Source organism: Cynocephalus volans, chromosome 2, assembly GCF_027409185.1.
Source record: "Cynocephalus volans isolate mCynVol1 chromosome 2, mCynVol1.pri, whole genome shotgun sequence".
Classification (NCBI taxonomy): Eukaryota; Metazoa; Chordata; class Mammalia; order Dermoptera; family Cynocephalidae; genus Cynocephalus; species Cynocephalus volans.
Genome location: NC_084461.1, coordinates 214,659,857 through 214,687,652, shown reverse-complemented (window position 1 = coordinate 214,687,652; position 27,796 = coordinate 214,659,857). Strand labels below are relative to the sequence as shown.

At 39.3% G+C, this 27,796-nt stretch overlaps 1 protein-coding gene across 1 annotated transcript in view; it reads right to left on the bottom strand.

The window, feature by feature from the left end:
* The window catches only part of ABCA13 (ATP binding cassette subfamily A member 13), a 446,769-nt gene that overhangs the window by 342,758 nt on the left and 76,215 nt on the right, over window positions 1–27,796 (bottom strand). Inside the window, exons 16-23 of the mRNA XM_063086601.1 lie at window positions 26,740–26,854; window positions 19,332–24,098; window positions 16,058–17,875; window positions 14,306–14,415; window positions 8,254–8,372; window positions 3,820–3,995; window positions 3,054–3,133; window positions 1,926–2,047 (exon numbers count right to left, since the gene is read on the bottom strand). Of these exons, the coding sequence (XP_062942671.1) occupies window positions 1,926–2,047; window positions 3,054–3,133; window positions 3,820–3,995; window positions 8,254–8,372; window positions 14,306–14,415; window positions 16,058–17,875; window positions 19,332–24,098; window positions 26,740–26,854 (7,307 nt within the window). The remainder of the gene's footprint in view (window positions 1–1,925; window positions 2,048–3,053; window positions 3,134–3,819; window positions 3,996–8,253; window positions 8,373–14,305; window positions 14,416–16,057; window positions 17,876–19,331; window positions 24,099–26,739; window positions 26,855–27,796) is intronic.

Genomic DNA, 27,796 nt, shown 5'->3' with positions numbered 1-27,796 from the left:
ATATGTACTGGGTCATCCCCTATAGAATATCTGCTCCCTTAGAGCGGGACTTTGAGCAGCTTTTGGAACCATGCCTGACATGCAGGAAGACCTAAGTGAATAAAGGAAGAGATGAAGGAACATTTTTGCAGTTTTGTCAAAGCCCTACAACCACTGAAAAGTGTTCCCTGGAGGCCCCCAACAGCTTGGACTAAGAATCTTATTTGATGAATTTGCAAACTGATTTAAACTGCAGTAGAGAAGCCCACCAAGAAAGATAAGGAAAAGTACTACAAATAATATGGTGCTTCTATCAACCTGCCAATCTAGAAAAAACTATAGCCCAAAATGTCACCTCCTAACTGAACATGAATTCCTTACCTAGGATCTGTAGATACGTGTGGGTTCATGGATATCTTTAGGTATCAAGGCAAATAGCCTCATTATTTATATGAATTGCAAGAATGCCACTTTTTTTTAACATCCCTCCCAATTACCTAACTGTCCAGCTATTAGGTGGCCCCATGACTTTCATGCCAAAGGGGTAGAGGAAGATACACAAACTGCAAAAAAGCACTGCAAAACGATGTACACAGCAATATCACCTTATTATACAACCTTCTAGAAGCACAGCCCTCTCATGACAGAACGTCAGTGACACCCGGTGGCTGCTTGCTTAACTAGGCAGCAACCACCAAAAATAACTGAGACCATACCCAAGAAGTATTATAAGATTTTGAAGCTGAAAGGGACCCCAGAAGCCAGCTAAACTGACTCTCAAGGCTTTCCTAGGCAGCTACTCAGATTAATTCAGCACCATTCCATTCCCCTGTTACAAGTTCCAATAACTAAAGATTTCAACCCAAAGCTAACCACTATTTCTGTATAAGGCAGCATACAAGGTGGGTGGAAGAAATTTTCCCACTGCTCCCCACTCTCTGCACCTCCACCTTCAGCCCCAACATCTTCATGCATATATGGTGTTGAATAAGCTGAATTTAATATTTTTTTGTGAAGACAGATAATATGTTTCTTGCTATAAGTAACTTGGTGATACTGTAATTTGAATTTTGGATTCCTAGTTTCTAATCTATTTCATTCTTAATTTAGATTAATTCTTAATTAATCTACCCTTCTAGCTTGCTTTTAACTCCAATTAACCAGAATTGACATGAAATTAAATGTATATTAGGGCCCAGTTGATTGTCAATTGAAACATTCACTTGTGAGCCAGTTTCATGGTTACTACTTCTGGAAGGTTCTCTGTACAGGAAGGTAAAACCCCAAATGGAATGATGAAAGGATGTCTCAGAAAAGCACCTACTAAAAATCCATATCTGTGGTGGCTGACATGAAATTTACCTGTACCCTCTACCATGGATAAACAACATCCCAGGGCCACCAAGCATGTGTGACTTATCCCTTGATTTGCTGCAAATGCTCTATAATATTTTTTTCAGTTGCCTTAACCAGCACTTCTCAACAACCTTGGAGATGACACAGCCTGTCATGACTCATTTGCTTTCACAGAGAGCCACTACTGTAGCATACAGTCAGACTGTACACAGTCATTCTCCACTTGAGAAAATCATAGTACATTTTTAGATATTTTTAGATATTTTTGGTTTTGGATTTTTTTTTAATTTTGCAACACCTACTGAACAAAGCAGGGACCCCCTGGGGTGTCATGCATCAGGGTTAGGAATCACCAGAATAAATATAATCACCAATTTTATCCTTTCTAACCCCAAATGAAGATAATATTGTAAAATTAAAGACCCCAAGGATTTTGGTATGGGGCAACCCTTTGGTTCTTTGCTTGTTCTCTCATTTCCTTTGTCTCCAGCTGTTATCACCCAGCCATGGAGTGAGAGAAGGAGGAAGAAAGGATGACATCACGCCAATAGCCTCAGGCTGACCATAATGCACAGGAAGCTGTCCCATACCTTTGAATGGGAGATATTTGCTTCCAAAATACTATGGATCGTTTCATCTGAGATGTGGACAGAAGATCGAAGCTCTTCAGTTAACTTGGTGATGTTCTTAAACAAATCTTTTACTTTTACATCTGAAGAATAAACAAAAAGAAGGAAGTTTTATAATAAAGGTTTAGATTATTACAGACTATGAAAACAAAATGTAATGTTACAACCCAGCAAGGACAGTTTCCTTCACCATATCCAGCCCATAACAGACATGAAATAAAGTCGATCTTACTCCTCTAGGAGTAATAGATAATTTATGCTACAAGTAAACCAAAACCCCAGGTTATGTGGTATTTTCTAGCCACGTGTTAATTCCCTTTAAGACCTGTATATTTTAAGACTTACTTTAGAAAGAGTTTTTTCTTAGGAAATAGTAACCAAGTGCCACAGGAAACTCACAGCATTCATTTTTAACAAGAGGAGTATCATTTGAGGATTGGCCAACATTCTTCAGGCTTGGCATACTGATCTTTCAAAAAGCTTTGTATGGATTGAACAGTTGAGGAAACAGATGATCACAGACGTCAAATGGCTTGTCTGGCAGGGCCAGAGCAAACTCCAGACCACAGAAGCTTCTCTCCCTTCCTCTGCTTGATTTTGGTACCCCAGCATTTTAGGACTTATTTTATAAACCCTGAACACATCAGACCAGCTAAGTTCTAGATTATTATTTATTACACATAGCTTAACTTTTCCTCTACATGTTTAATTTTAATAATATACTTGCATAAGAAACTAAATGTAATTTTTAATACAGCGACTTTGGAAAACCACACACAGTCAGCCTTTCATATTTATTATGGGTTTCTCATCCATAGATTCAAGCAACTGTGGATCAAAAATATTCAAAAAATAATAATAATATAAATACAAAAAAATATAGTGTGACAACTATTTACATAGCATTTACACTGTATTAGGTGTTATAAGTAATCTAGAGGTGACTTAAAGTATATAGGAGGATATGTGTAAGGTTATATGCAAATACTATGCCATTTTAGATCACGGACTTGAGGATCCATGGTCTTTGCTATCCTCAGAAGTCCAGCAACCAGTCCCCTATGCATACCGAGGGGCAACTGTACTTACCCTCAGTTACTGTGAGATTACTGAGAAAAGTCATAATGTGATTCCCTGATGACCAAGTCTCCTCAAGGCTTTTGACCAACCTAAAATAGCAGAAAGTTAAGGCTAAATTAGGCAAGCACCAGAAACAATGTGGAGTGAATAACACTGCCTCAGATCCCAGGAGATGAGCTGAACAACAATATCATATTTCCATAAAATTCCTCCAGTAATTAGACACGTCTCCTGATACCATCTGTATGTGAATATCCATTAATACCCACACTCCAATATTTCTTTCTCAGAGCCCCTGCCAGGCAAGATGAATCAAGGGAATAAAGTGAGTAGTAAGTGGCTTTTCACAACTGTGAAAGGATTAGATAGAACAGATAATGGAACATATGAGAAATTAGGATAGCAAGAGTCAGATGAACATCATTCTTTATGTGAATAAGTCATCCGCAGAATACAAAGTCTGTGGTTACCTTTTTTGATGGTTTATACTTCTAGAACACTAGAAATATTTGTTCATACAGAACATACTTAATCTCATATTATAACCTTGGATCATGACACTTTGGATCTAATATTTTGATCACCAATAAAGTTAGCCTGATGATAATGCTGCTCTTATATTTTACCATTTAAAAACTTTGGTGTTGTTTAGAAAATACACATATATTAGTATGCATATGAATAGCATGTGGTACAGACTGCTGTCCTAAATTCATAATTTAAAAATGCTAGACATCTTTATGAACGAAAACACTGGAGAAGGCATGAGACCCACATTTGAGCATCCATGAGCATGCGCTGCTGAGCAGCTTCCAGCACAGGCTGGCATGAGCAGTCCTGCTCCGTGGCATTTTCCAAGTTGCTCTTGAAGCTCTCCAAGGTCCTAGAAAGATTCCTGCTAAGACTTTCACAATTTAGCTGACTGGGCAAGAACCACATCTTTTCGGTTTCCTGGAAAACATAGCAATAATATAGGTTAGAAACATACATACTTACCTTTATGAGCTTAAGTCTGGTTTCCAGATAAACACATACCCTAAGTATTAGATGCACTGTAAGTTTTTAGTTTTTTTTTTCTGTAGTCTCAAGAAACATGGAGAATGAACAGTCATGTCCAAATTGCTTCTGGGCATTGCAGAGCAGTAGAAAGAGCCCTTGGCTGGGAAACATGGGAGCCCAGACTTCACTCCTGGCTCTGCCACTGACTGACCCCAAGGAAGACAGCATGTTCTTCAATATAGGACAGAGAGCAAGCAACACTCTGCTGCTGGATGACCTGGCACTTAACTGCCTGGAGCTCAGTGCCCAGGAACTCAAGCAACTCAATAGCAAAAAAAAAAAAAAAAAAAGAAAAGTGCTCAACATCACTAATCATCAGGAAAATGCAATCAAAACCATAACGAAATACTGCCTCACACCCATGTGGATGGCTATTATCAAAAAGACAAGAGAGATAGCAAGTGCTGGTGAGGATATAGATGAAAGGGAGCCCCTGCACACTGCTGGTGGGAATGTAAAGTGGCACAGCCATCATGGAAAATATTATGCAGGTTTCTCAAAAAATTAAAAATAGAACTACCACATGACCCAGCAATCTCACTCCTGGGTATACGTGCAAAGGAAATAAAATCAGTCTTGAAGAGATATCAGCACTTCTACGCTCACTGCAGCACTGATAGATCTTGGACGTGGCCGGCGCCATCTTGGACGTGGTCACATCACCTTGGATGCGACTGACCTCCTCCCGGACGCAACCAGCGCCATATTGAGTACAAAATGGCCGCCAGTCTTTTACCCTACCTCTTAGTTTCTTTCTCAAACAAAGAAACCCTCTACCTCGTAGTTTCTCAGACAAAGAAACCCTTCCACTCCCACCTGGAGGTACCTCCCATCTGGACTAGTCACCCGTTCCCACCACGCCCACACCAACTGTGGACCTGATCCCATACACCAGCACCTCCTCCCCCTCGCTGCCTGCGTTTTTCGTGCCCACCAGCCCATATAAGCGTATGTACTCCTCCCAGCTGCCTGCCCCGCCATTTTGAGCGCAGCCCAGCAGGTTTTTCCTCCTTTAATAAAGCCTGAATGGTACCCGGTGTTTTGGCTCGTTTTCTTTCAAGCACTAGTCACAATAGCCAAAGTATGGAATCAACCAAAGTGTTCATCATGGATGAATGGATTAAAAAATGTGGTATATAAATACAATGTAATATTACTCAGCCATAAAAAAATCATGCCATTTGCAACAACATGCATAAGCCTAGAAGACATACTAAATGAAACAAGTCACAGAAAGAAAAATATTGCATGATCTCATTTACATGTAAAATCTAAAAATAAAGTTGAATGCATATAAACAGAGTAAACAGTGTTTACTTGGGTGAAAGTGAAGGAGAATGAGGAGAGGTTGTTCAGGAGGTAAAAAGCTGCAGTTACGTATGATGAAGAAGTCTAAAGATCTAATATACAGGATGAGAATTATTGTTACTAATATTACATCGCATACTGGAAATTCGCTAAGAGTAGATTTCAGTGCTCTTACATACATACACCCATGCACACACAAAGGAAACTGTAAGATGATGGGTATGTTAATTTGCTTAACTGTAGTAACGATTTATATATGTTTATCAAAACATTATTTTGTATACTTTAAATATATGTAATAAAAAATAAAAAATAAATTTAAAGAAAAATGAGGCTTTTCAGAATTCACAGCCACAAAATCAATGATTGGAAAGAAATTGCCTGTGGCTATCCATATGCAGAATGGATAATACAGAATCCACCCTGCCTTGAAGGTCTGCACTACAGACTGGAAGGTTCTTGTCTTTCCACTGCAGGCAGAGGAGCTCCTAGAGCTAACTCTAAAGAACATGTGGGTAAACCTCGGATCTAGGCCCTGACTCCCAGGCATCTCCAAACTCCTAAGATTGTATGGACATCTCATCAGCACCTTCTTAGAAGCATTAACCAGTTTTATAAAAGTCCAAACATTTTGAAAAAAAATAAAACCTTTTAGAATAATATCTATAAATTGACAAAAATGCAAAGCATTTATTGTATGTAGAATTAAGTGACAAATACAGATAATTCAAAATTTAAAACCACCTGCAAAGCAGCACACATGGATTTACATCTATGTGTACAGACAGGTGTAAATATATACACATTCCATGGACACAGCCATTCTACCAGATACAATTTTTCGTATCAGAATTTATGTGCCTCATCACATTTTATTTACACTACCTGATTCTTACTGATATCGGAAGCAAAGTCCCAGGTTATGCCGAATGTGGGAAGGTATCATATGCAGGTCCAAACTTAGGTAATATTTCTGTCATATAAAACTTCTAAATATTTTCTCAAAAACACCGTTTTTTGGCCAAGGAAAATCATGAATTATTCAGGCGACCAGAGGGAGCTAACAGATGTATGTTCTAAGGAAAGTTAAATGTGAAGACTGCAGAAATGTTGAGATGGGGGGCCCTGAGCTCCAGAGCCTGCCCCACAGTGGAATCTCTGGGTGGAGAGCAGAGACGTCTCAGGAACTGACAGGTGTGAACACGTGATCAGGCACCCAGACTCATGCCTCCACCAACACCGTCACCACCAAACCTGGGAAATCTCCCTGAGGGGGGAATTTGTCAGACAGTGGATCACTGCACAGCATGCAACTGCTTGACTCTAATTTATCCATTATTATGATTCGCTTTCCAAGTTTCCTTTTTTCACAAGTCATTTGGGGATGAAACTTACACAGAAATTCTACAAGATCATTCATTCATTCATTCAAAAAATATTTATTGGGCCCTGCCAAGTGCCAAACCCAGGTTAGGTACTGGGCTAGTTGTGAACACAGGAGACAAAAACCCCCACCTCTACACTTCAAGCCCTTGAACCACAGACCCATCCTAAAAGCTTTCCATCCTGAGATAAGCAATGCTCTATTTTTGTCATCAAAGGCAGGAACTCCTGGACTTTATCAAAACTAACCTTTTACCAGCCAGAACTGTTGACAATCATATAATAGTTTGAGCTGCAAATAAAGTCTTTGAGTTGGTTGATTTGAAAGCTGGAATCTCTAGCCTGTTTTATCATCACAAACTTCACTCAGCACTCAAAAATTGTTGTGGGTTTTTTTTTTTTTTTTTTTCTTTATCCACATTTAATACCTGACAAAGACCTGCACAGCCTGGAAATAAGAATGTTATGGTTTATCAGCACCGCACTCTACCGAGTGAGCCACAGGCCAGCCCTAGGAATGTTATGGTTTAAATAAATCAATGTAAATATGACATACTACTGGGGCTGCAAAAGCAATTGTCTTCAGGGACTCCTCCAGGCTTCTGTTCCCCAGCACCACTCCTCCAAAGGTTAGGGAGCAGCGCTCTCCCAACTTCCTCATGCTTCACCGGGCATGGGAACTCAGCACAGCTGTCTCTGGTCTCTCTCGGCATCATCTTTCTTTCTGCCTTCCTATTGGGCACTTGTCCAAATAAATAAAAAGAAAACTGCTATGCTGGTTCTCATTCAACCATCATTTTTTGGCACTTTGTCAGTGTATTCAATTAGCAAGAGCCAATGATGGGCTGATAAATGTCTAAAAACTAGCTCTCCAGGAAAAAAAAAATACATATATATTTATATACATCTGATTTGTATCACTTGCCAATTTCCATGGTGTAAATGCCACCACGTGGCCTAGTTCAAGCTGCCAACATAACATCACTGAACACAGACCTGGGAAGAACTAAATGGTAGCACATGACTATACAGTATTTCCATCATATAGATACAATAGGTGTACATATTCCCAGGAGGATAGATAACAGTAAAACATACTAAAATAATTAGAAAGTGATGAGTCGAGTATTTCTTACTTTTGTTTTAACTTAATTTAATCATGTGTTTATATAATCTGATTTTTAATGATGTCTCCATTTAACAACAAGCTTGCAAAATTCCTGAAAATGTAAAAACCAGCTCTCCTGACTCAGTGCCAGTCAGCCCCAACACACCACTGGGAGGACCGGCAAGGGAGGAGGGGTGAGCACCCCTCTGCAAGCCTCACTTCCAGCATGTCTGCATGTAACACAGCTGCTGTGGTCCTGAGGACCAGGCAGCAGGCTTGGAATAACTTGACTGCCTTTCATGGGCCAATAGTCATGAACATGAAATTATCTGAAATATAAAGAGGACAAACCTGGTAGTGGCCATGCACCAAAGTGACCCCATGAATAGCAGATAAAATGAGACACTTTATCCCGCCTTGCTTGCAACTCAGAGTGGCACACAAAATGTCCTTAGTCAAGGAAGGGTGTTCTGCAGGAGGAAACACATAGAGAAGTAATTAGTAAACAATCTCTTCCCAAACTAGCCACTCCCACAAAATCGTTTTTTAAAGATTCAAAATGATACAGATTCCTAAAGATTTCTTACATCATCTAGATGAACACTGAGATGAGGACAAAGCTGTGAGTTCTGAAAGTAATTAAATAGTTTTAATAGTAATTAAATTTTTTCTGGGCCTAATGGATTGTAAGGAACTTAATTTCCTTCCTCTACCTCCCCCAATGGGCCCCTCTTGCTATATCACCCATAGGCGGGTGCCCATTTACCCCAGTTTGCCCAGGACAGTCTTGGTCCTGGGGTATTAAGGGCAGCACCTTCTTTCATCCTCAGAAGTGCCCGGGTTTAAAGGATGAATTACAAAAACTGTTTATTTGCGGTCTTCCTCATCCCCCTCCTCACAAATCACACCTGGAAGCCACCAGACTCTCCCCCACCATCCACCTTCTCCACCCACTCAGCTACAGAGCGCCCCTGGCTCTTCATTCCGTGCCTCACCCAGCCCCCACCAGGTCACACCCTGGATGCTTCCAGGCTCCTGCAAGGTCCTGTCTCCATCTCACCACTCAATCCACCTTCCACTCTGAGCCACAGGGCTCTTCTTCAATAGCGATCGTAGGTGACATGAATCTGCACAAAGGCTCTACGTTGCTCCCAAAGCCTGTCCGCAGCTGCCACCCCTGGGCACTCAGCACCTTGCTCAGGGTGCTGCTGCTACCCCTCCTGCACCTGCACCTGCCTGCCTTTCAGAATCTGTGCAGGACACGCCTCCCCAGCCCAACCATGACCCTTCCGCTGCCCTGCCATGCAGAGGCCCGAGTGCACCCCCTGCAAAATCTGTACTGCACCCTAAACCTGTCAGCACAAGATCTCCCGTGTGCTGCTCTCTCCCCTCGGCTGTCCTGTCACTGTGGGCACCTAGCACATGGCTTAGTGCCTTCTAGATGCTTGATCATTACAGAAAATAAAATGTATTTTTATGAGGAACAAAATCTTTCATTTATTTTCTCAATTAGGGGAAAAATTTAGTTCTGACTCAAATTATTACATTGTTTCTCAAAAGTCATTTCAAAAAAGTTTTGACATAGTACTTAGTGAAAGAAGCCAATCTCAACAGGCTACATACTATGTGATTCCAATTATATGACATTCTACAGAAGACAAAACTACAGAGACTATAAAAAGATCAGTGGTTTCCAGGGGTTGGGGGAAGGGAGGGATGAATAGTCAGAGCAGGGAGGGTGTTGGGGCAGTGAAACTCTTCTGCATGATTCCCTACGGCAGATACACAAATGATGCCTCTGTTCAAACCACTGAATGTACAACACCAAGGTGAGCTCTAATGTGAACTATGAACTCCAGATGACAACAATGTGTCCATGTAGGTTAATCAGTGGTAACAAATGCCCCAGTCAGGTGAGCAATACTGGTCTTGGGGTAGGCTGTGCTTGTTGGGAGGGAGGAGGGGGGCTGTGGGAACTCTCTGTACTCTGCTCACTTTTACTGTAATCCTAAAACTGATTTAAAACATAAAGTTTATTACTTTAAAAAAAAAAAGGTTTTAAACCACATCCAGCGCAGAGTATATACAATGTACCCTAAGTCATGCTTTCCAGAAGCATCCCACCTTGGTATTGCCTTGTTTTTCTTTTCTTGTTAATCTTATTTCACCAATTTTGAAGACAGGTCTCTTCATTGTAGAAAATGTAAAATGACTCTCTTAAGTAATCTCTTAGGAAAATGTAGAATGAAGGAAGTCAAGTGCTGATAAACATTACAGCACTTACCTCTGAGCATAAATGGTCCCTCTGCTGTGGAGAAGATGTAACAATGTGGTCAGGCATTATACTGTTCAAACTAAAAGAGCAGAGAATGCACCATGAGAAAGCTGACAATATGTGGCGATAGGCAAGTGGTGAACTGTGTCGGCCCTTTGCATCCTCAATGTGAAATAAGGACGTGGACTGGACAATGACCATGCCCAGTATTTCTGCAAGGTTAGGTCAGGAACAATGTGGTTATGGGAAGCAGTGCTCGGCTGGCATCTGGCCCCCATCTGCCCCGAGACTTGACACTGTCATGCAGGCCACCCTAAAAGGCACCACCTCTGTTGGGAAAATAGAATAATTTGGTCAGGGCCCTCGCCTCAGGTCCAGTTGAGTGTGGTTCAACATCCTTTGTAAACAAATTGTGTGTGTGCGTGTGCGTGTGCGTGTGTGTGTGTGTGTGTGTGTGGAATTAGTGCACATGCACGCCAATTTATCTGTTTAGTTTTGTTGCTATTATTGTGTTCTTCAGAGAGAGAGAGAGGAGAGAGAGAAAGGAGCTTCAATGAAGTGGGTGGGCGTCGGCCTCAGGCAGCCAAGCTTTCCAACCTATGGCTCCAAGGACCTTTTTGCTGGTTACCTAGCTCATAGACCTACATGTAAGGGGCCTGGGGACCCAGCCTGGCATGTGAAGGGTTTGTGACCCAGTCTGTGAACAGGCTTGAGGAGTCTGTGGGCTCCAGACCCAGCCCTAGTGCAACAATTGGCCCAGTTGATGCAGGATTACCAGCAGGTAAAAGAGCCCGACAACTGGCATGGTCGTGTAGCTAGACAACTGGCATCACGAACAGGATTAACAGTGCTACAACTGGCACTGTGAGCAGGATTCCAGACGTAGCGCCACAACCTCAAAAACACTTGACAAATGTCCCGACACTGGCAAGTGCCTATCTCCAGCCTTGGCCCCTCAGTCTCCCAGGGACCCTCTTTGTCCGCCTCTCACTGCTTCTTCAAATCCTTGGCTCCAGCCCTTCCCACCCATGGTCCCTGTTCTTGGCTCTGAAGACACAATCAGACACCTGCTCTGGCTTTCCAGGCCTACCAACTCTCTCTGGACCCCTCTACTCTGCTCCCTGCAGCCCTCTGGACCCCTATAGGTCTCCTCGCCTGGAGAGGGGCTCTGACTTCTTCACTCCGAAACCCTGGAAAACTCACTCACCCTCTTTAGGCCACAATTTGCCAGTCTGTGAAACTAGAAGATTAAAGCAGATGCCTGCTGAGTTCGCTCCGGGTCCATGAGCCTCTTGGGCCCTCATGCAACAGTCGTTGGCATATGTAAAGCATTAAATCAGGAAGAGAAAAATGAGAACTTCCCTCACGAGAAGTGGAGATAGGAAACTTACCTCTGTAGCGTAGCAAAAACCTGCTTCATTTCAATGACAATAATTACAGATCTGACTGCTGTTCCTTTTGTGTGACAGAAGAGCCATCTGCCCATTTTGGTCCATTCTGCCCTAATCTCTATTGCCTGTCCTTATGCTTTTTATGGATCTGTCACTGCCCTCCTATCTATGGAATGGAGTGACAGTTTGATAAGGAAAGTGGGTGGCCATTTAAATGTTAGTCATGCTTGAGTTTCTTTAAAATGAAATATAAAAATTAGAAATTAATTTTCTGTTACTAATGTGATTTCAAGTATGCTGTATTAAGTTAGCAGCTGCAATACAGAAATGGCAAAATAAATATAAATTCGGGTATTAATGAATGTGTAATTCATTTAAAAGTCATTACACTAGCTGACTGTGAAATGTCAAAATAATTATGTCTTCAAACATGGCTGAATTCAATATGCCAGATAAGCTTTCTAAACCAATAAGATGTTTGATCTGAGTTTTATCTGACATGCTTCCATACACTGAAATTATGTATTGACCATCCCAATGTGTACTTAGATACATAACGTTTTACATTCGACGATATCGCCCATGTACATAACACCTTCTAATTGGAAATAAAAATATTCTTTAAAAAAATAACAACCCTACACAAAACTCCCATGTGACAGTTGGAGTTTCATTTACATCAAGGATTTCTCACTTCCTCCCTCTGTCCCTCCCTTGCTGTTGTTTTATGCTTCTTAGCCCAAAAGATTAATCAATTCTTGAGTTCAAAGAAACATTTGTATCACAAAAAAGAGGTGTGTGAGCAGATGAGAACCAATCCTGTGTTAGTCCCTAAATTACCCATTTTCACTGATAAACCCGCTCTGTGTAAGCTGAGCAGCAGTTTCCCAGTGGCATGCAGGGAGACCCATCTTAAACTCGCCCTGGAGCCTGAGGAGGAGAGCCAGTGTGTGCTGGGCACCTGCCACCAGCAGTGCCCCGCAGAGCTGACTTGTGTTCACTGCATTTTATTTAATCCTCTCAACTGTGCTTTGAAATAAGTGTCACCCCATTCTTTGTCGGAGGCTCACAGAGACTCAGCAGCCTGCCCTGGGTCACTCAGCTCATGCCAGGCGTTGCACAGGGCCTGTCTGATCGCAAAGTGCCTGCTCCCTCCATTACACCACAGGTTATAACATCGCTTGCTACAGGAGTCAGGTGTGTCTCTATGCCTGCAGACCTGGAGACCATAAGGCCTTCTTTCCCAAGACACAATGGTACATAACCATAAGTGGCCCATCCCTTTCCAGGGGAGGCAGCCCTGCAGACATGAGCCAGCACATGGGCCTGATCCCCATCAGCGGTGGTGCAGATTCACCCACACAGTGAGATGTGCCCAGACTGCTGCCAGCACTCACTCACAGATCCGTCAGTCCTTCTACATGTACTGACCGAATGCTACAATATGATCTTTCCTAGACCCTGGGGGACACCACAGTGAACACAGCAGACACACCTGCTCATCACTCAGTTTCCCCTGGCATGTCCCCACCCAGTGATGCATCCTCCAAGTCCTCCCCTTGTCCTCTACCTCTCACTCCCACCCACATCACCCTGTCTTAACTTCTTCCCAGCACTTTAGTAGCAGAATTTATCTTATTTGTCTGAGTTTGCTCAGACAAACATACTAGTTTCTGCCTAGGCTCGCTTCTCCTCACATACTGGTTTCTGCCTAGGCTCGCTTCTCCTCACATACTGGTTTCTGCCTAGGCTCGCTTCTCCTCATTTCCACTCCCAGGTAGATGCAGGTCCTGGCTCCCAGCCACAGCAGCCCAACCCACCTTATAATCCACCCTGCGGGTATAGACCCTTCCCCTCTGATGGTGGGCTTTGGGCATGCATCCACTGTGCCCTTCCCTGGTAAGCCCCACTCTTCTCTCCACAATGCCCTGCCCAGCCCACACAGTTTGCTCAATAGTACACAAAGGCCCAGGATGCACAGATGGCCCATCCGCTGTCTCTCAGGGCTCAACTTTCCCACATAAACCCATGGCATGGTTAGGAATCCCAATGGACCGACACATAAGCATATGAGGCCTCCTGGCATTCATTCATTCATTCATTCATTCATTCAACAAACATTGATTAGCATCTCCTATGTTCTGATCCCCATATGCTGGGTTTATAACAATCAATAGATAAGCACACTCCTCACAATGGTGAAGAGACACACGTTCACCATCAGAACAGCATGTGGTGGTAGGGGCCATACAGGGAGGCTGGGCTGTCACAGCTGATGGCAGTGGGTGCTGGGGAGATGAATTTGAGCCCAGAAAAGGAGGAACTGGGAGAAAAATGAGGAAGCAAGGGTGGATCTGATCCAACCAGGAGAGGAGCAGAGGTCCCCTGAGTAGGCCTTAACCATGTATCCCTGCATGGAGCTCCGCCACAGCCAGCCCTGGACTCCCACCCCTAGGGTCATCTGATGCCACATGCTTACTCTTCTACTGTTCCCTGATTTATTATTAGATTATTATTATTATTATTATTATTATTAAGATTATTATTAAGATTACTATTAGATTATTATTATTCTTAGATTAGGAGTTATTTCCTCAGGATGCTTTTCTTGACCCACCCAGGCCAAGAAGGCTGTGCTTTGCTCTCAAAGAAACTTAGGGGCAATCTCTCCCTGACAGCCATGCTCTGAAAATGGGCATGGGGCAATTCTGGAGCACGTCTCACACAAGCAGCCCACCTGCAAAGATGACGAGCACCTGCAAAACCATCATCTCCACTTTCTGCAGCGTCTTAATGGTCTCCAAGGGCTTCATAGGCTGCTGGAAAACTTGACACATTTCAACAACACTTAGGAAAAAAAATAGACAATGGCATTAAAGGGTAAAAATTGGCAACCCAAGTGCATCTCTACTGTGTAGAAGGCCAAGTCATCACACACACGTAAGAACCATCCTCCCTGCTCAACCATAGTTACTTCACGGGAACACCAGAAAAACACATGCTGACACCATCTGTACCTCTAGAAAACTTTAGGTCTCCTACTGTAGTTCAAGGCATTGATTTTGTTGCCAATAAACCTGACATTTGCTTTCTCTTCCTGTCTTGTCCATTCTCTTGAAATGCAAAGGTAAATGTTTAATGAGTGTAACATCATCATGGTATACAAAGCTTGGTGTAAATTCCCTCTATGGAGAACTGGAAAAACTCAGAAAAACTTCTTTTCCTGGTTCAGTGTAATACCTGCATGATTCTATTTTATACTTACTGGAGTAAGGGAAAAAATGAAATGAATTAGGTGTTTTATTACCTTTGATTTCTCTCTGGGACTTTTTTGCCAGTATTCAGCCAATATAAATAATTCCCTCAGGTATTTCTCAAAACATGATAATGGTTTGAAGCTATAAGGAAAATCATGGTAAGGGTTTAAAACTAAGAAAAAAATGGGAATGAAAGCTAAGATTATTTGAGAATAGGGGTTGCCAGGAACACCCCTAATTCAAAAAAACATCCAGAGTAGAGCATGAAAGTTGAACACAGTACAGTTTGGGATCAGAGGCAATGAGGAAAGGAGGCAGGAAGCTCTGAAAGCCTGAATTCAAATTTGAAGCTAGTAATGGTTCTTTATTCTGGGGAACACCTGGTTTGCTAACTAAGGGACACCCTCCTGAGCTATAAAAAAATGACTGGATTCAAGGTGCAGCTCTGTAGCAACAGAACTAACAGAAAATAGGTTAGTGTATCTGGCAAATGAATGAAGGGTCAGATGGCACCTCCAGTTCTCTATGAGGGACTGAGAGAAAAGCAGAGACAGGCAGGGACCATCCCAACAATATTGTCACACACAGAATGAACAGAGGTGGCAGCAGCATCTCTGGGACTCTGCACACTGAGAGGCACAGTCCTCTGACCTAAGACAGCAGAGCACTTTCAGAGCATAACAACTAACAGAGCTGGAGTCAGTAAGAACAGGCTCCCACTGACTTAACAGTCAGGGAAGGGAGAGTTGTCGGGGAAGCAACCATGTGGAGTTGCACTGAATCTACGGGGTACAGAAGCCCACAGCTGCCTGCACCTTTCCTGTGCTCAGCTACAACCAGAAGCCCAGCTTTCTCTGGGAAGCAAGTAGATTTGTATTCTTGCTTACATATCAAATAGTAGGGCCCCTGGCCACCAGAGGATGTGAACAGAAAGATTGTTTATGTACCTAGTCTTGGGACAAGAGAATAGAAGAAAAGGTTTTCACTTTAGAAAATAAAATAATTGACTTGGAAACATGGAGAATAAACTCAAGACATATTTGAAAGCCAAAGTATGAGTCAAATGGTGAAAAGACTGAACTTGAGTCTACCCATGTTGAGATCAACCCCAGCAAGTAATTAAAGCTGGAGTTGAGAAGGACTACTTACTCTGGCTCAATGGAGTCCTGCATGGTTCTTTTTACAGTTATTGCATCAGGGAAGAAAATGAAGTAAATTAGGTGTTTTTTTACCTTTGATCTGTCAGCAGGACTTTTTGCCAGTATTCAGTCAATACAAATAATCCCCTCAGGTGTTTCTCAAAAGATGATAATGGTTTGAAGCTAAAAGGAAAATCAATTATCTCTTTCTTGGTCCTCTCTTCTTTTTCTGATGTGACTTTCATTCCAGTTGTATCGATAAAAATCTCAAAAAGTGACTGAAACAAAGTTCTTACAGTATTTATCCACTGAGAGTTGCTTGGGAGAAGCCCTTTCTTCAGGAGAACTATTTTACTTAACACCATCTGGACTGTTTTTTCAAGTACACGATGAGTTACATTCTGAATCAAAGACATGTCAAAAAATAAACCTTTATTCAAATCACCTCCATAGTCACGTTTAATTCCACTGGAGGCCTCTACAACTGTTTCTATGGTTTTCAAAAGGTTATTTGGAGGCTGAACAAATGTCAGCAACAAATTAAAAACATTCCAATCATCCTTCTTTACACTATTCCAAAGAGCTTCTAAGGTGAGGTCACTCACCATTTGCAAGTAAGTCCCTATTTCTGTGCTGTTTTGTAATAACATTTTATCCAAAAAAATGATCAGCTCATGAATTCTGTCCCATTTTGTATCTTGAGAACTATGAGTGGAAATTGGATTAGGGTGTAAGAAGTCCATTTGGTTGGTGATGTTATTTATAGGAACTAAGCAATCCAGAATTTCTTCCCATAAGTTCACAGAATCCATAGAAAATATCTGAGTTCCATTGTTAAGTGTTACCACAAGATGTTCCACATCTCCCAAGTTGATTTCCACAGAAGTTAAAAATTCAGCAATTTCATCCAAAGTATCAGAAAAGTCCTTGGACTGTTTCACATATGAGAGTATGCTGGATGACATATTGAAAATATCAGATTCTTGGGAAATATTAGGTTTGACTCTAAACATCCCAAAGGCCAAGTCAAGAAATGGCATCAACAAATCATCTGCCTTATCAAACATAAAATAGTCTCCTTTTTTCAAAGTAGTTATTTCCTTCACAAGATGTTGAACATTTTGCTGTATAATGGAATAGAGAGTGTCAAAGAATTTCATAGTGTCCTTGGCATTGGAGATGAAGTGACTTTCTAAAATTGTGGCCACATTCCCTGAAACTTTCTTGGCTAGCTTAAGAAGTTTCACAGTGGAGTCCACTGACGTAGCAAGGTTCCTCAGTTCAGCACAGTCACTCAAGAGCATACTCAGAGTCCTAGACATTTCTAAAAAGGGTTCTGGAACATGACTTTCTTCACCGGCTCTTGAAATAACACCAAGTAATCTCTCAGTAATTTGTGATGTTGCTCTGTTTCTCAGAGGGAATAAATTATTTAAAAGGGAAAGCAAATCAGTTAGTTTAGCAAGGATAACTTTCTGGAGTGTAGGATACAAGGTATGGAAGTGCTTATAAGGAGAGTTTAAAAGAGTATCCATAAGACTTGCCATCTCTGTTGAAATTTCTCTCACAAGGTGAAGTGCTGACCTAAGATCTTGGTTGAGTCTGAAGAGGTCTTCAGAACTATTCACAGGGAAAAGCAACTGACTCACCACTGTAAGAAAGTCCAAGTTATTTTCAGTCTTATTTTTCACTGAAGTTTCCCTTAGAAGGGCATTGAATAAATCTCCCATGAACTCCAGTCCTCGATGACCATCAAAATAAAATTCTCCATCTAATATAAATGAGCTTTTGATTAGATGATATATGGTCTCCTTTACACTTGAGAAAATGCTCATCAATCTGTCTTCTTTCATCAAGATAAGAAATTGGTCCAGTTTCAGAATTTCTAGAATTTTATCTTTTGGTACAAAACTGTAAAAAAAAAAAAAAAAAAAAAATACACACACACACACACTCTTTAATTTCATGTTAATATATTAACAGTGGAAAGATTAACATACATAGTAATTTTTGTGATTTTATTTGTTTTCAAATAGCATCATGGGCAGCTAATACTGATGAAAGATGACATGCTAAAATAATTTCAGATGAAACAATATTTTGTTACCAAATAATGAAAAGAGTGGAGGAATTTCATGGATAATCCTATTACAGTTCTTCAAATCTAACAACTTAAAAAGCCACATATTTTTGCTTTAAAAAAAAAAAAAAAGAAATGACTACAAAGTGATTCTTTATGTAAAAAAAGGTGTATCTCCAAAAAGGTTTTAAATATATTTATATAATTTTTTAATTTTAAAAGTACTGGCAAATCACTGGGACACCATGAAGGCTTTCTGATGTGTCAACCTGGCTAGGCTGAATAATAGCCCCGAATGCCCTTTCCAGTCTGTGTGGGATACAGGGGAGATTTCCTCATAAGAGTTGGAGGACAGACGGAAATCAGTGGCCATTTTGTAGCATAAATACACCTTCTCCTGGCTAATGAACACGAATCTAGGTGCTGCTGTAAAGGGATTTTGCAGACGTGGCTAAAGTCCTAACATAATCAGCTGGAAGGCTTTAAAAGAGGGTTTAGGACTTCCCTGATGTGAGACTCCAGACAGCAGCTGGGTATGCAACCTCTCTCCCTTCCTCCTGGATCTTACCGCCACCTTAGGACCATAAGCTTCAGCTCCAGCACACAGTGTTCTTGCCTGTTGTGATCTGTACTTCCTGACAGCCTGCCCTACTGATTTTGGACTTGTTTAGCCAGCCCTCAAAACTGTGTAAGCCAGTTCCTTTGATTAAATCCTCCTTCTGGTTTTGGTCTACTGGTTCTGGTCTACTGGTTGAGCCCTGACTGATGCTGACATCATAGAATAAATTGGAATTTTCCTCCAGCCTTTTCATTGATAAGCTTCAAAAGACATGTTAAAATATATAGGAAAAAAGATAATATGACTATCAATTTTAATGGTCCAAATACAAACATCACAATAGATTAATGGGAACAAAAATATTTAAACCCCTCATTTGTGATTAGACAGTTAATACAGCACTTCAAATTATGGGCATGCTATATATGCATATACATCTATAAAAACCAATTTTTCTGATCCATATAAAATAGAATTTCATAATTGTTTTCATAATATAAAAATGTAAAAAGGATAACATGTGATTAATTATTACAGGCTAGGTTTATAATGTTTACTAGTTAGATGACAGTAATCAAAATTATTTTACTTTGATATTTTGATTAAATATTCATTAAGACAAATTCACTTCAAAGATCTTTCAAAGGTATTAGGTACAAGTGCTGTTATTTATGTATCTATACTACAGAAAATAAAGCATGTCCCATACAAAGCAAAAGTAGACTCACCTCATTTCTGCAATAACATCTTTGTGAAAGTCTTTAAGCAGAAGAGAGATTTTGTTCTCAGAATTTTCCTTTAGTAAAAGGGAGAAGACTGCTTTCAAAAGTGATTTCATGAAATCCACTATGCTTCTTGGAGGGCAAATTGTCTTCCCATCACTTTCTGATCGTATATGATTCAAGGTGAGGTTAATGAAATTCATTATGTGAAGGTCAGTATCACTTAAATTTGGGGCTGCTGCTTGAAAATTCCTAGCTAACTTATTGATTGAATTAATTAGGATGCTTTCAAAAGGCAACTGAACAACTGAGAAATTAGTTATCTGTTCTCGATTTAGCAAATGAGTAAGAAAGGCAACATCAAAATGGCCTTCTGTAGAAATATTTTTTAGATAGCCCAAAAAACTAGTAATATCTTTAGTCAACAAAGCTATATCATCGGTTGAACTCTCATTGGTCATAAGAACAAATAATGTTTGTATCATTCTGAAGTAATCTTCATTTGCATATTCACAAAGCCAGTTTTTTGTAACCAGTAGAAAATCTTCAATAATTTCTAACATCTTCAGTGATGATGCATTCAGGATTTCCAGAAAATCAGAAAGTTGCAAAGATATGTTTTGAAGAGCCACCAAATTTACACTTTGAATTTCTTTGTTAATTTCAGAGAACAGGTTCTTGACACTAAAGTCATGGGTTAGGTCTTTCACAGTTTGTTCAAAATCAAGCCACTGATCTTCAGAGTTGTAAGTTGCTTCACTTTTTTTAGTAAAACTTGATAATGCTTCTAAACCACCTGTAAGATTTGCATTCACAAGCTTCATGAATGGAGAGAGTAGATGAGTACTATTTTCTAGGCTCCAATCCCCAGAAATTGATTTTAATATCCTTTCCAAATTTAAGGAAATATTATTTTGAGCAGATGTTTCTGTGCCTTCAATAACGTCATGGATCTTGTTTAAACTAGACAGTTTGTCAAGAATGTTTTCACCTGATGTAATTTTTGTAACATTGACATTTTTTAGTTTTTCTATGATTTGCAAAGCAACTTGCTTTATAGGACCACGAGGACAAAGTTCAGAGATACTGTCATTACTTTGACTTCCAGAAAGTTGGATAAATGGTAGCATCTTATGCCAAAATTCTTGCACAGTTTTCACAAGTGAAGTTCTAACATGGAAGACTTCAGACAGCTCTAGAAGAATGGAATTCCAGTCCGCTAATTCATGAATTACACAGACCACTGTCCTAGTTATTTCCACTAGTAAGCTTTCATTTGAACATTTTGAATTGTTACCTGGTGAAGACAGGTGGAGGTGGTCAAGTATATTGGTAACTTTGCTATAAAAGGAAGAAGACATGAACCTGTGGACATCACAGGCTTCAAACTTTGAATTCTCCTGGAATCCAGAAGTTGTATGATTCCAGCACCAAACCATAGGAAGACAAGTTAAAGCCTCTGAAATGATACCTGGTTTATCTGATATTAATTCAATTGTATCCAAAAGAGTTTTTATCACAACAGCAAAGTCCTCCTTGGTGATCTTTGAAATGCTTATGCCATGAAGGAGTGTGAAGTTGTAGACATCCTTGAGGCCCTCCGTGATGTTTTTATCAACTGCTCTCTGCAGGAACCTCACAGCGTGAGGAAGCACGTAGTACATATCCACCGCAGCATTCACATCATCTTTAGGCAACAGGCGTGAGAGCTGCAGCAGGTGATTCACATTCCAGGAATGTGAGCTGTCTACAAATTTTTCCATCAAGCCAACAAGCAAGTTGAGGCCTAACTTGCCAGTACCTACTCCACTGATATCCTTAAAGAAATCCATTACGCTTTCACTAATTTGTTCAAGCTGATCTACTACAAGGTCTATGTCTGCCTGTCTGAGAGTGTGCATGAGAGAAGTTACCTTCTTTAAAATTTGGATATGGCCTGTATTTTGTGGAATATTGTGATAAACTGTGGGCATTAAAGAGGTGAATGCGTCCTTCATCAATTGAATACCAAGGCCCACAGCTTTCATTATTTGATCTAGAATTATTTTGGGTGAATTTTGGAGATCACGAGATAAGTTGAGAGCAAGGTAATTAGCTAAATGATAAATTGAATTGCCTAAATTGCTTACATCCTTTTCCTTTGTACTGGTGGCAAGCATACTAAAAAACTCTTCAATTTTAGAAGAGGAATTATTTTCCAGGATGTTAGGAAAAATACCTTTCACAAGTTTCTGAATTTCCTTCCCTAGTGCTATTAAATGCAGCCAAATATTTTGAAACTGGTTAGGAATTTCGTCTGGCATTTCTATGGATTTTAGAATTAACTCAGGAAAATGTTTCCAGTTGGATTGAGATGCAAAATCAAAGTCTCTTGTTAAGTTGTTGATAATCATCCTTACTTGGTTTGTGGAATCATTTAATAAAGCTAATAAAATCTCAAATTTTGACACCTCTTTTTCAAAGACTGTACTAAGTATGATATTTAGAAAGTCTGTTATGTCTTTCAAGTAAATATTTACACAATGTATATTTGACTCATTCAACGAACAAAGAGGTCCTTTTATATTTAACACCCAAGTCATAATTTTCAATGTAGAGTTCATTTCATTTTCCTTATCCCTGAAACTCCCCAGAATACTCTGAAGATGGCCTTGTGAGAAACTTGAGTTATACATTGTGTACAGATTGTTTATGACATCCACCCATGCAATGCAGCCTTTCAGTCTGCTAATTGTGTTCTCAGAGGAAAACGTGGAATTTAAGATGGCCAGAATGTGCAATGTCCTCTGTGAAGTATTTATATACAATAACTCATCTCCTAAAATAAATTCAGTAACATTCTTGAAAACATCAACACATGATAATAAAGCGGGATCATGTGACACATTTCTAAGAAATAATATTGTTTCTCTTAGCTCAGTGATGATACTTTCAAATTGTTCTCCATAATTTGTGAGATTATTTGAGAAATGATTTACCAAATGAACATTTCTATCTATGTATTCTGAGGTATTGCTCAATGCAATGAAAACTTCAAACAGAGAATATAAAAACTTTCTGCTTGTATTTGTGTTTAATGGAAATATCTTCAGCTGATGCAGGGCAGTTTCCACGGTAAAAAGGGATTTCTCTACTTGGTCCAGGTTAAGAGATTTTGCTGTAACTGATGCATTGCCTAGTGCTACTAAAAGATCCCTGAGATACAGAAAATCATCCCAATTATGGAAGTCAACAGGTTGAGTTACATTTTTAAACACGTTTAATATGAGTCTAACAGCACGATGGGTAGGAAATATTTCCTGGCAGCTTTTAAAAATGTTCACATTATTTTCCAATTCATCCAAAAGCTGAGTGAGACCAACATGAAGAGGAGTGAAGACATTCGTGTCAAACTTAAATATCTGAGCTATGCTTCCCCAGATTTCAGTCCACATTTGAAGCCATGAAACAGTACAGTGAACGGCCATAAACTCGTTGAATATGCTGACATTTGCTGAGAGGTTTGAAAAAATTTGTGCCCATAGAAGAATAAATGAAGACCTCTCATCAGTTGAATAATTCAGAGAAGAGATGTATTTACTATTCAAAACAAAGCATTCATCACCCAACAGGGCTTCTGATGAACCATTGAAGAGCTGGCTCATATACTGAAATAAAGAAATGCGAAAATCCTCATCTACTACGAGCAGCTGTTTGAGGCCTGTCAGAGTAGCATGGATCACTTCGAATTCGTGGCCCTCTGTAGACATTAGGGATTGGACTTGAAGTTCCAAATAGTTAAAAATTGAAAGCAATTGCTGACAATAAGATATTTCAGAAATTCCCCCAAGAAACCTTACTGTCTCAGATAAAAATGCAAATGCTTTACTGATGTTTTGAAAATTAAATTGCTTTATGATATCCAAAATGGGTTTTGAGATTTGTGTAAGGAAAGTTAGTAAAGGCTCTCTATTCTGAATGCTCAAGAATTTATAAACATATTGGTAAAATGAAGAATAAATTTGCAGAAGTAAAGCTGAATCCTTGTCCTTGAAGACATGTAGGTATACATGGGTCAAAATTTTATCAACTTCTTGTTTTTGAGGTTCAGAAAGGGCTGAGAAAAGGTCAGATGCGTTTCTTATAGCATAGACTATATCTAGAGCTTTTGAGGCTTGTTCCTGCTTCAGAAATCCAAATTCATAGAGATTATTTATTATAGTTTCACTTAAAGGTACAAAGTCCATATTCATAGCTGGAGATTTAGGCAAATCTGAATGGAACAACTGGGAAAAGTTAAAGCTTTTACTAAGAATTTTATCATTTTCCAGAGCAGAAGAATTTAAAAGTGTAGCCAAATTTCCCAATTTAGCTCTTTCTTCTTTTGAAATGCCATAGACCCATAATTCTAGTAGCTTGGGAGTAATTTCGAAAAGTATTAATTCCATGAATCTCAAAATATTTCTTGATTTCTTCTGCATCCAGTGACTTTTGAAAGTCTGCATTTCTTCAATCTCCTCTTTGCCAAATTCCAAAAGTTTCTGAATATCAATAGCAGATGCATCTTTCTCTAAACTTTTTACGTGATTTATCCACAAAGTACTTCTATTTAGAATATTCTCGGTGAGAGATGGGAGGTTATGGAATTGGAGAACACTGGATGTATCAAAAGGATTAGGCAATAATAATTTCTCCAAAAATCCCACAAATGATAAAAGAAACGTCATTTGTTCATCCTCAAGGCTATGCAACTTCTTTTCCATCATTAGAAGGTGCTTTGTGAAATTTAAGGCCCTACAATATTAATAGAATTGTTTCAGTATCAGAAAGAAAAATAAATTCTATTTATCAAATTTCCAAGATAATACCCATTTATTTATAGTAAAGCATAAATGAAACACTTATTAGGCAATATATTTCCCAACAGAATTTAAACTAATGAAAGCATCTGAAAGTGTTTTAGAATTCTACAGTGCAGTTGTACATATTTAGCTTAAAATGTGTTTCCTACAATCCAAAAGAATGCATTCTAAATTATTTCCCCCAGTGAATTCATGTATATGATTGTTAAAGATAAGTTTGCTGCTTATGCCAGAAGAACATTAGGATTTAATTCCATATAACATATCAGAATGTCTCGAGCTATAGAGGGAGCTCAAATAGTGGGATGCATAAAAAAACTGTGCTTGTATGATTTAAGGAAACTGTTGGGATTCCCTGATCTGCAAGGAAAATCCAGTGCTTTTTCAACAATGCTATAACATCCCACTATTAGAAACTCATTATTTTAGATGGATTACTTTGCCTCCTGCTGTTCACTTTTAAGATACAAAGAGTTCTCAGAAGACCAACTCAGAGGTTATGACAAGTCCACTCTTGTAATAGAAGTCCATACTTTTAGAACTAACTTCTACTAACTCAGAAGTTACAAGTCCACCTTTGAAATCCTTGGGGCTCTATGTGTTTCAGAATTCAGAATGTTCAGGCTTCAGAAAGCTAACATGGTACAGGTATCAGATATGTATTAGCACCTCCCACTGGGGACTGGGGCAGCCTGGGTCACCAACACATTAACACTTCCGCAGTGAGACCTCTGAATGGTCTGCTGAATGAGTTGTGATGCTAACCATAAAAAAAGCTTCCATTTTCAGTCTTCTTAAGAGTTCATAATTATAGGTAAGGGATTTTGACCATTATCGGCCATTAACACCTTAAAGTTGAATTACTTTTTAACTACTTTAACTCTGTACTCCTGTTATGCAACATACCCTCTGAAATAGCATAGATACTAGACAGATCAAACGCAGGAATGTTGTTTTCCTCTCTAATAGCTAAGATCTGGGTACACAAACAAGACAAAATACATGCTGAATTTAGCTCATTGCTATTTGTAAGACAGAGTGTGTGGCTGCTTTGAAACATTTCCTGGGAAAAATTTCCATTGGGAAAGAGAAAGTTCTGCTATTAGGAATTCAATATAAACCTTGCCTAAATCCAGCCCTGCACAGAAATCTATGCACAACTACTAGGCAAGTAATTGTGCATTGGTAGAGGAGAATACAAAACTATTTTTATTTATAATGAGAACTGAGAGGGTTATGGCATAGTAATAGTAGCACAAGTAACAACTGAACTGGTAGTTGCATCACTACTAGTAATATTGCCACATATTTTTATATCACTTTACAATTTACAAAGAACTTTCACAACTGCAATCTTAGTTTATTCCTACAACAGCCTTTTGAGGTACACATCAATATTTTCATTTTATGGAAAAAGAAACCTTTCAAAAAAAATTTCTTTAATTGCCAGATTCATATTGCTATTATATGGCATGAATAGGGCATGGATCAGGTTTTGTCATTTTGAGTTCAGTTTTATTAATATTAATTGTACTTAGTATCCAATTTTTTTCTTATTAAATCAATATCTTATTATCTAGCATCTATTATGAAAGATACTGACTATTTCAATGGGCCTAAAAATATAAAATTAAACATTTCACTGGAGCATACATAGACTAGTTTTGTTGCTGTCTTTCTAAGACTATTGAATATTTGAGACTTTCAGGAAAGTGAGGAATTATAAATCTGGCATGAACCAGGGATTGATTCTCCAGGGGGTCAATCTCATTGTCCTTTCTTCTGTGCCCACTAATAGCTGGGCTTAAAATGTTTCCCAAGGAGGGACAAATCCCAGGTCTAGATAGAGGTAGCAGAATGATTTTCAAACTTTGGTGTGCACCAGAACCACCTGAGAATCTGTTAAATATACAGAAACCTGGGTCGTACACACAGGGCAAGATTTAGTATGCCTGCAGCAACATGGAGCAAGGTGCAGGCATTCATATTTTTAGCAAACTTCAGAGATATGTTTGATCCATTCTCGAGTTTGGGAGCTATTGCTCTGATTCAAAGCTTCTGCCCCATCCTGTCCCAATATACCCCCCAAACAATAACGTTTGTCTTTAAACTGGACACAATATCCATTAACATACATAAAAATCTCCATTGCAATACATGTGCTGAAATAGCAGTGGAGGAAATAATCTGGCAGATTCAGTTCCAAAGATCACTTCTCTACCAAAATATAAATCACTGATGACACTGATCCCATGTCTAAACACTAAGCAACTAGATGAGACTATTTTTCAGAAAGAAAAAAAAAAAACACTAATTTCGTATTATCTATTGTTAATCATTCTACTATTGAAGAAAAATCTTATCACTATCGTTTATATTTCCTTTCAAAATCCATGGAAACTTGAGTCATATATTCTAATAAACAAATATTTATTGAGCACCTAATATGAAACACTTAGTCAATATCTAAATCAGGCTCATAATTTAAAAGAACACATATCCTATACTTAAGTTTTGCTTATCTTCAGATGATAGTTAAATCAAGACCTGGAAGTTGAATTCTAAAAACTTACCTAGATATGGAAAGTCTTGGAGACTTCAGTAAGTTATTCAAAAATGTAAAATAATTATCTCTGATGATCTTCCAATCCATGTTTTCTTTGTAACAAGGAGATTCCTCAGAGAAAGCTAAATGAAAAGACATTTCATATATTGATTTCAAATTGTGTATAACAGACAAATCTAGTAAAGCAAAAACTGCTGTAGTAGTTCACTTAATATGGTTGAAAACGTAAAAAAGGAGGATTAGAAATCCTTCTAATTTGACTTCTCCTTCCAGCCAAGATGGAGTACCACTTGTCGCTGAGCAATGTTGAACACTAATCCCATGAAAGACAGAAAACCAACAAGATGAGACCCACAATTATCCTGGCTTACTGGCTTGAGAGAGAGTCCAGGCCATAGCACAGAAAGGACGAACTGAGTCAGAGCCCAGGACCTGGAACACACTGTGTTTCCCCTGGCCAGATTGGAATGAGGCACAATTCATTAGTTGTTGAGTAGAGTATGTAGAAAACGTTTGCTTCAGGGGTGGGAATATTTACAGGCAGACTGTACACTCTGACAGACCTGCTTAACAAATCTTAAAAGCCATACCCTAAAGGATCAAACTGTTGCAAGTGATTTGTTTCAAGAGTATTTATAGGACTACAAAGATAACCAGCATGAAGCAAAGTTAAAATTTGTCATGTTTGGCATCCAATGAAAAATTACCACTTATGCAAAGAAGCAGGAAAACATGACCCATAATGAGGAGAAAAAATAATCAATCAAAACTGACAGAGATGGTGGAACTAGCAGAGAAGAACATTAATTATGTAAAATGGTTTATATTACTTAGTTTATACTATATAGTTTACATAATCTAGTTAAAAGGCAAAACTTGTCAGATTGGATGAAAGGAGATCCAACTGTATGCTGCATGCAGGAAATGCACTTGAAATAAAGACTTAAATAAAAATACTTAATAAAAGTAAAAGGATGAAAAAGGCATACCACAAGAACATTAACCAAAGGAAAGCTATCAGAGACAGTAGATTCCAGATGATAATATTATTATCACTTCATGAT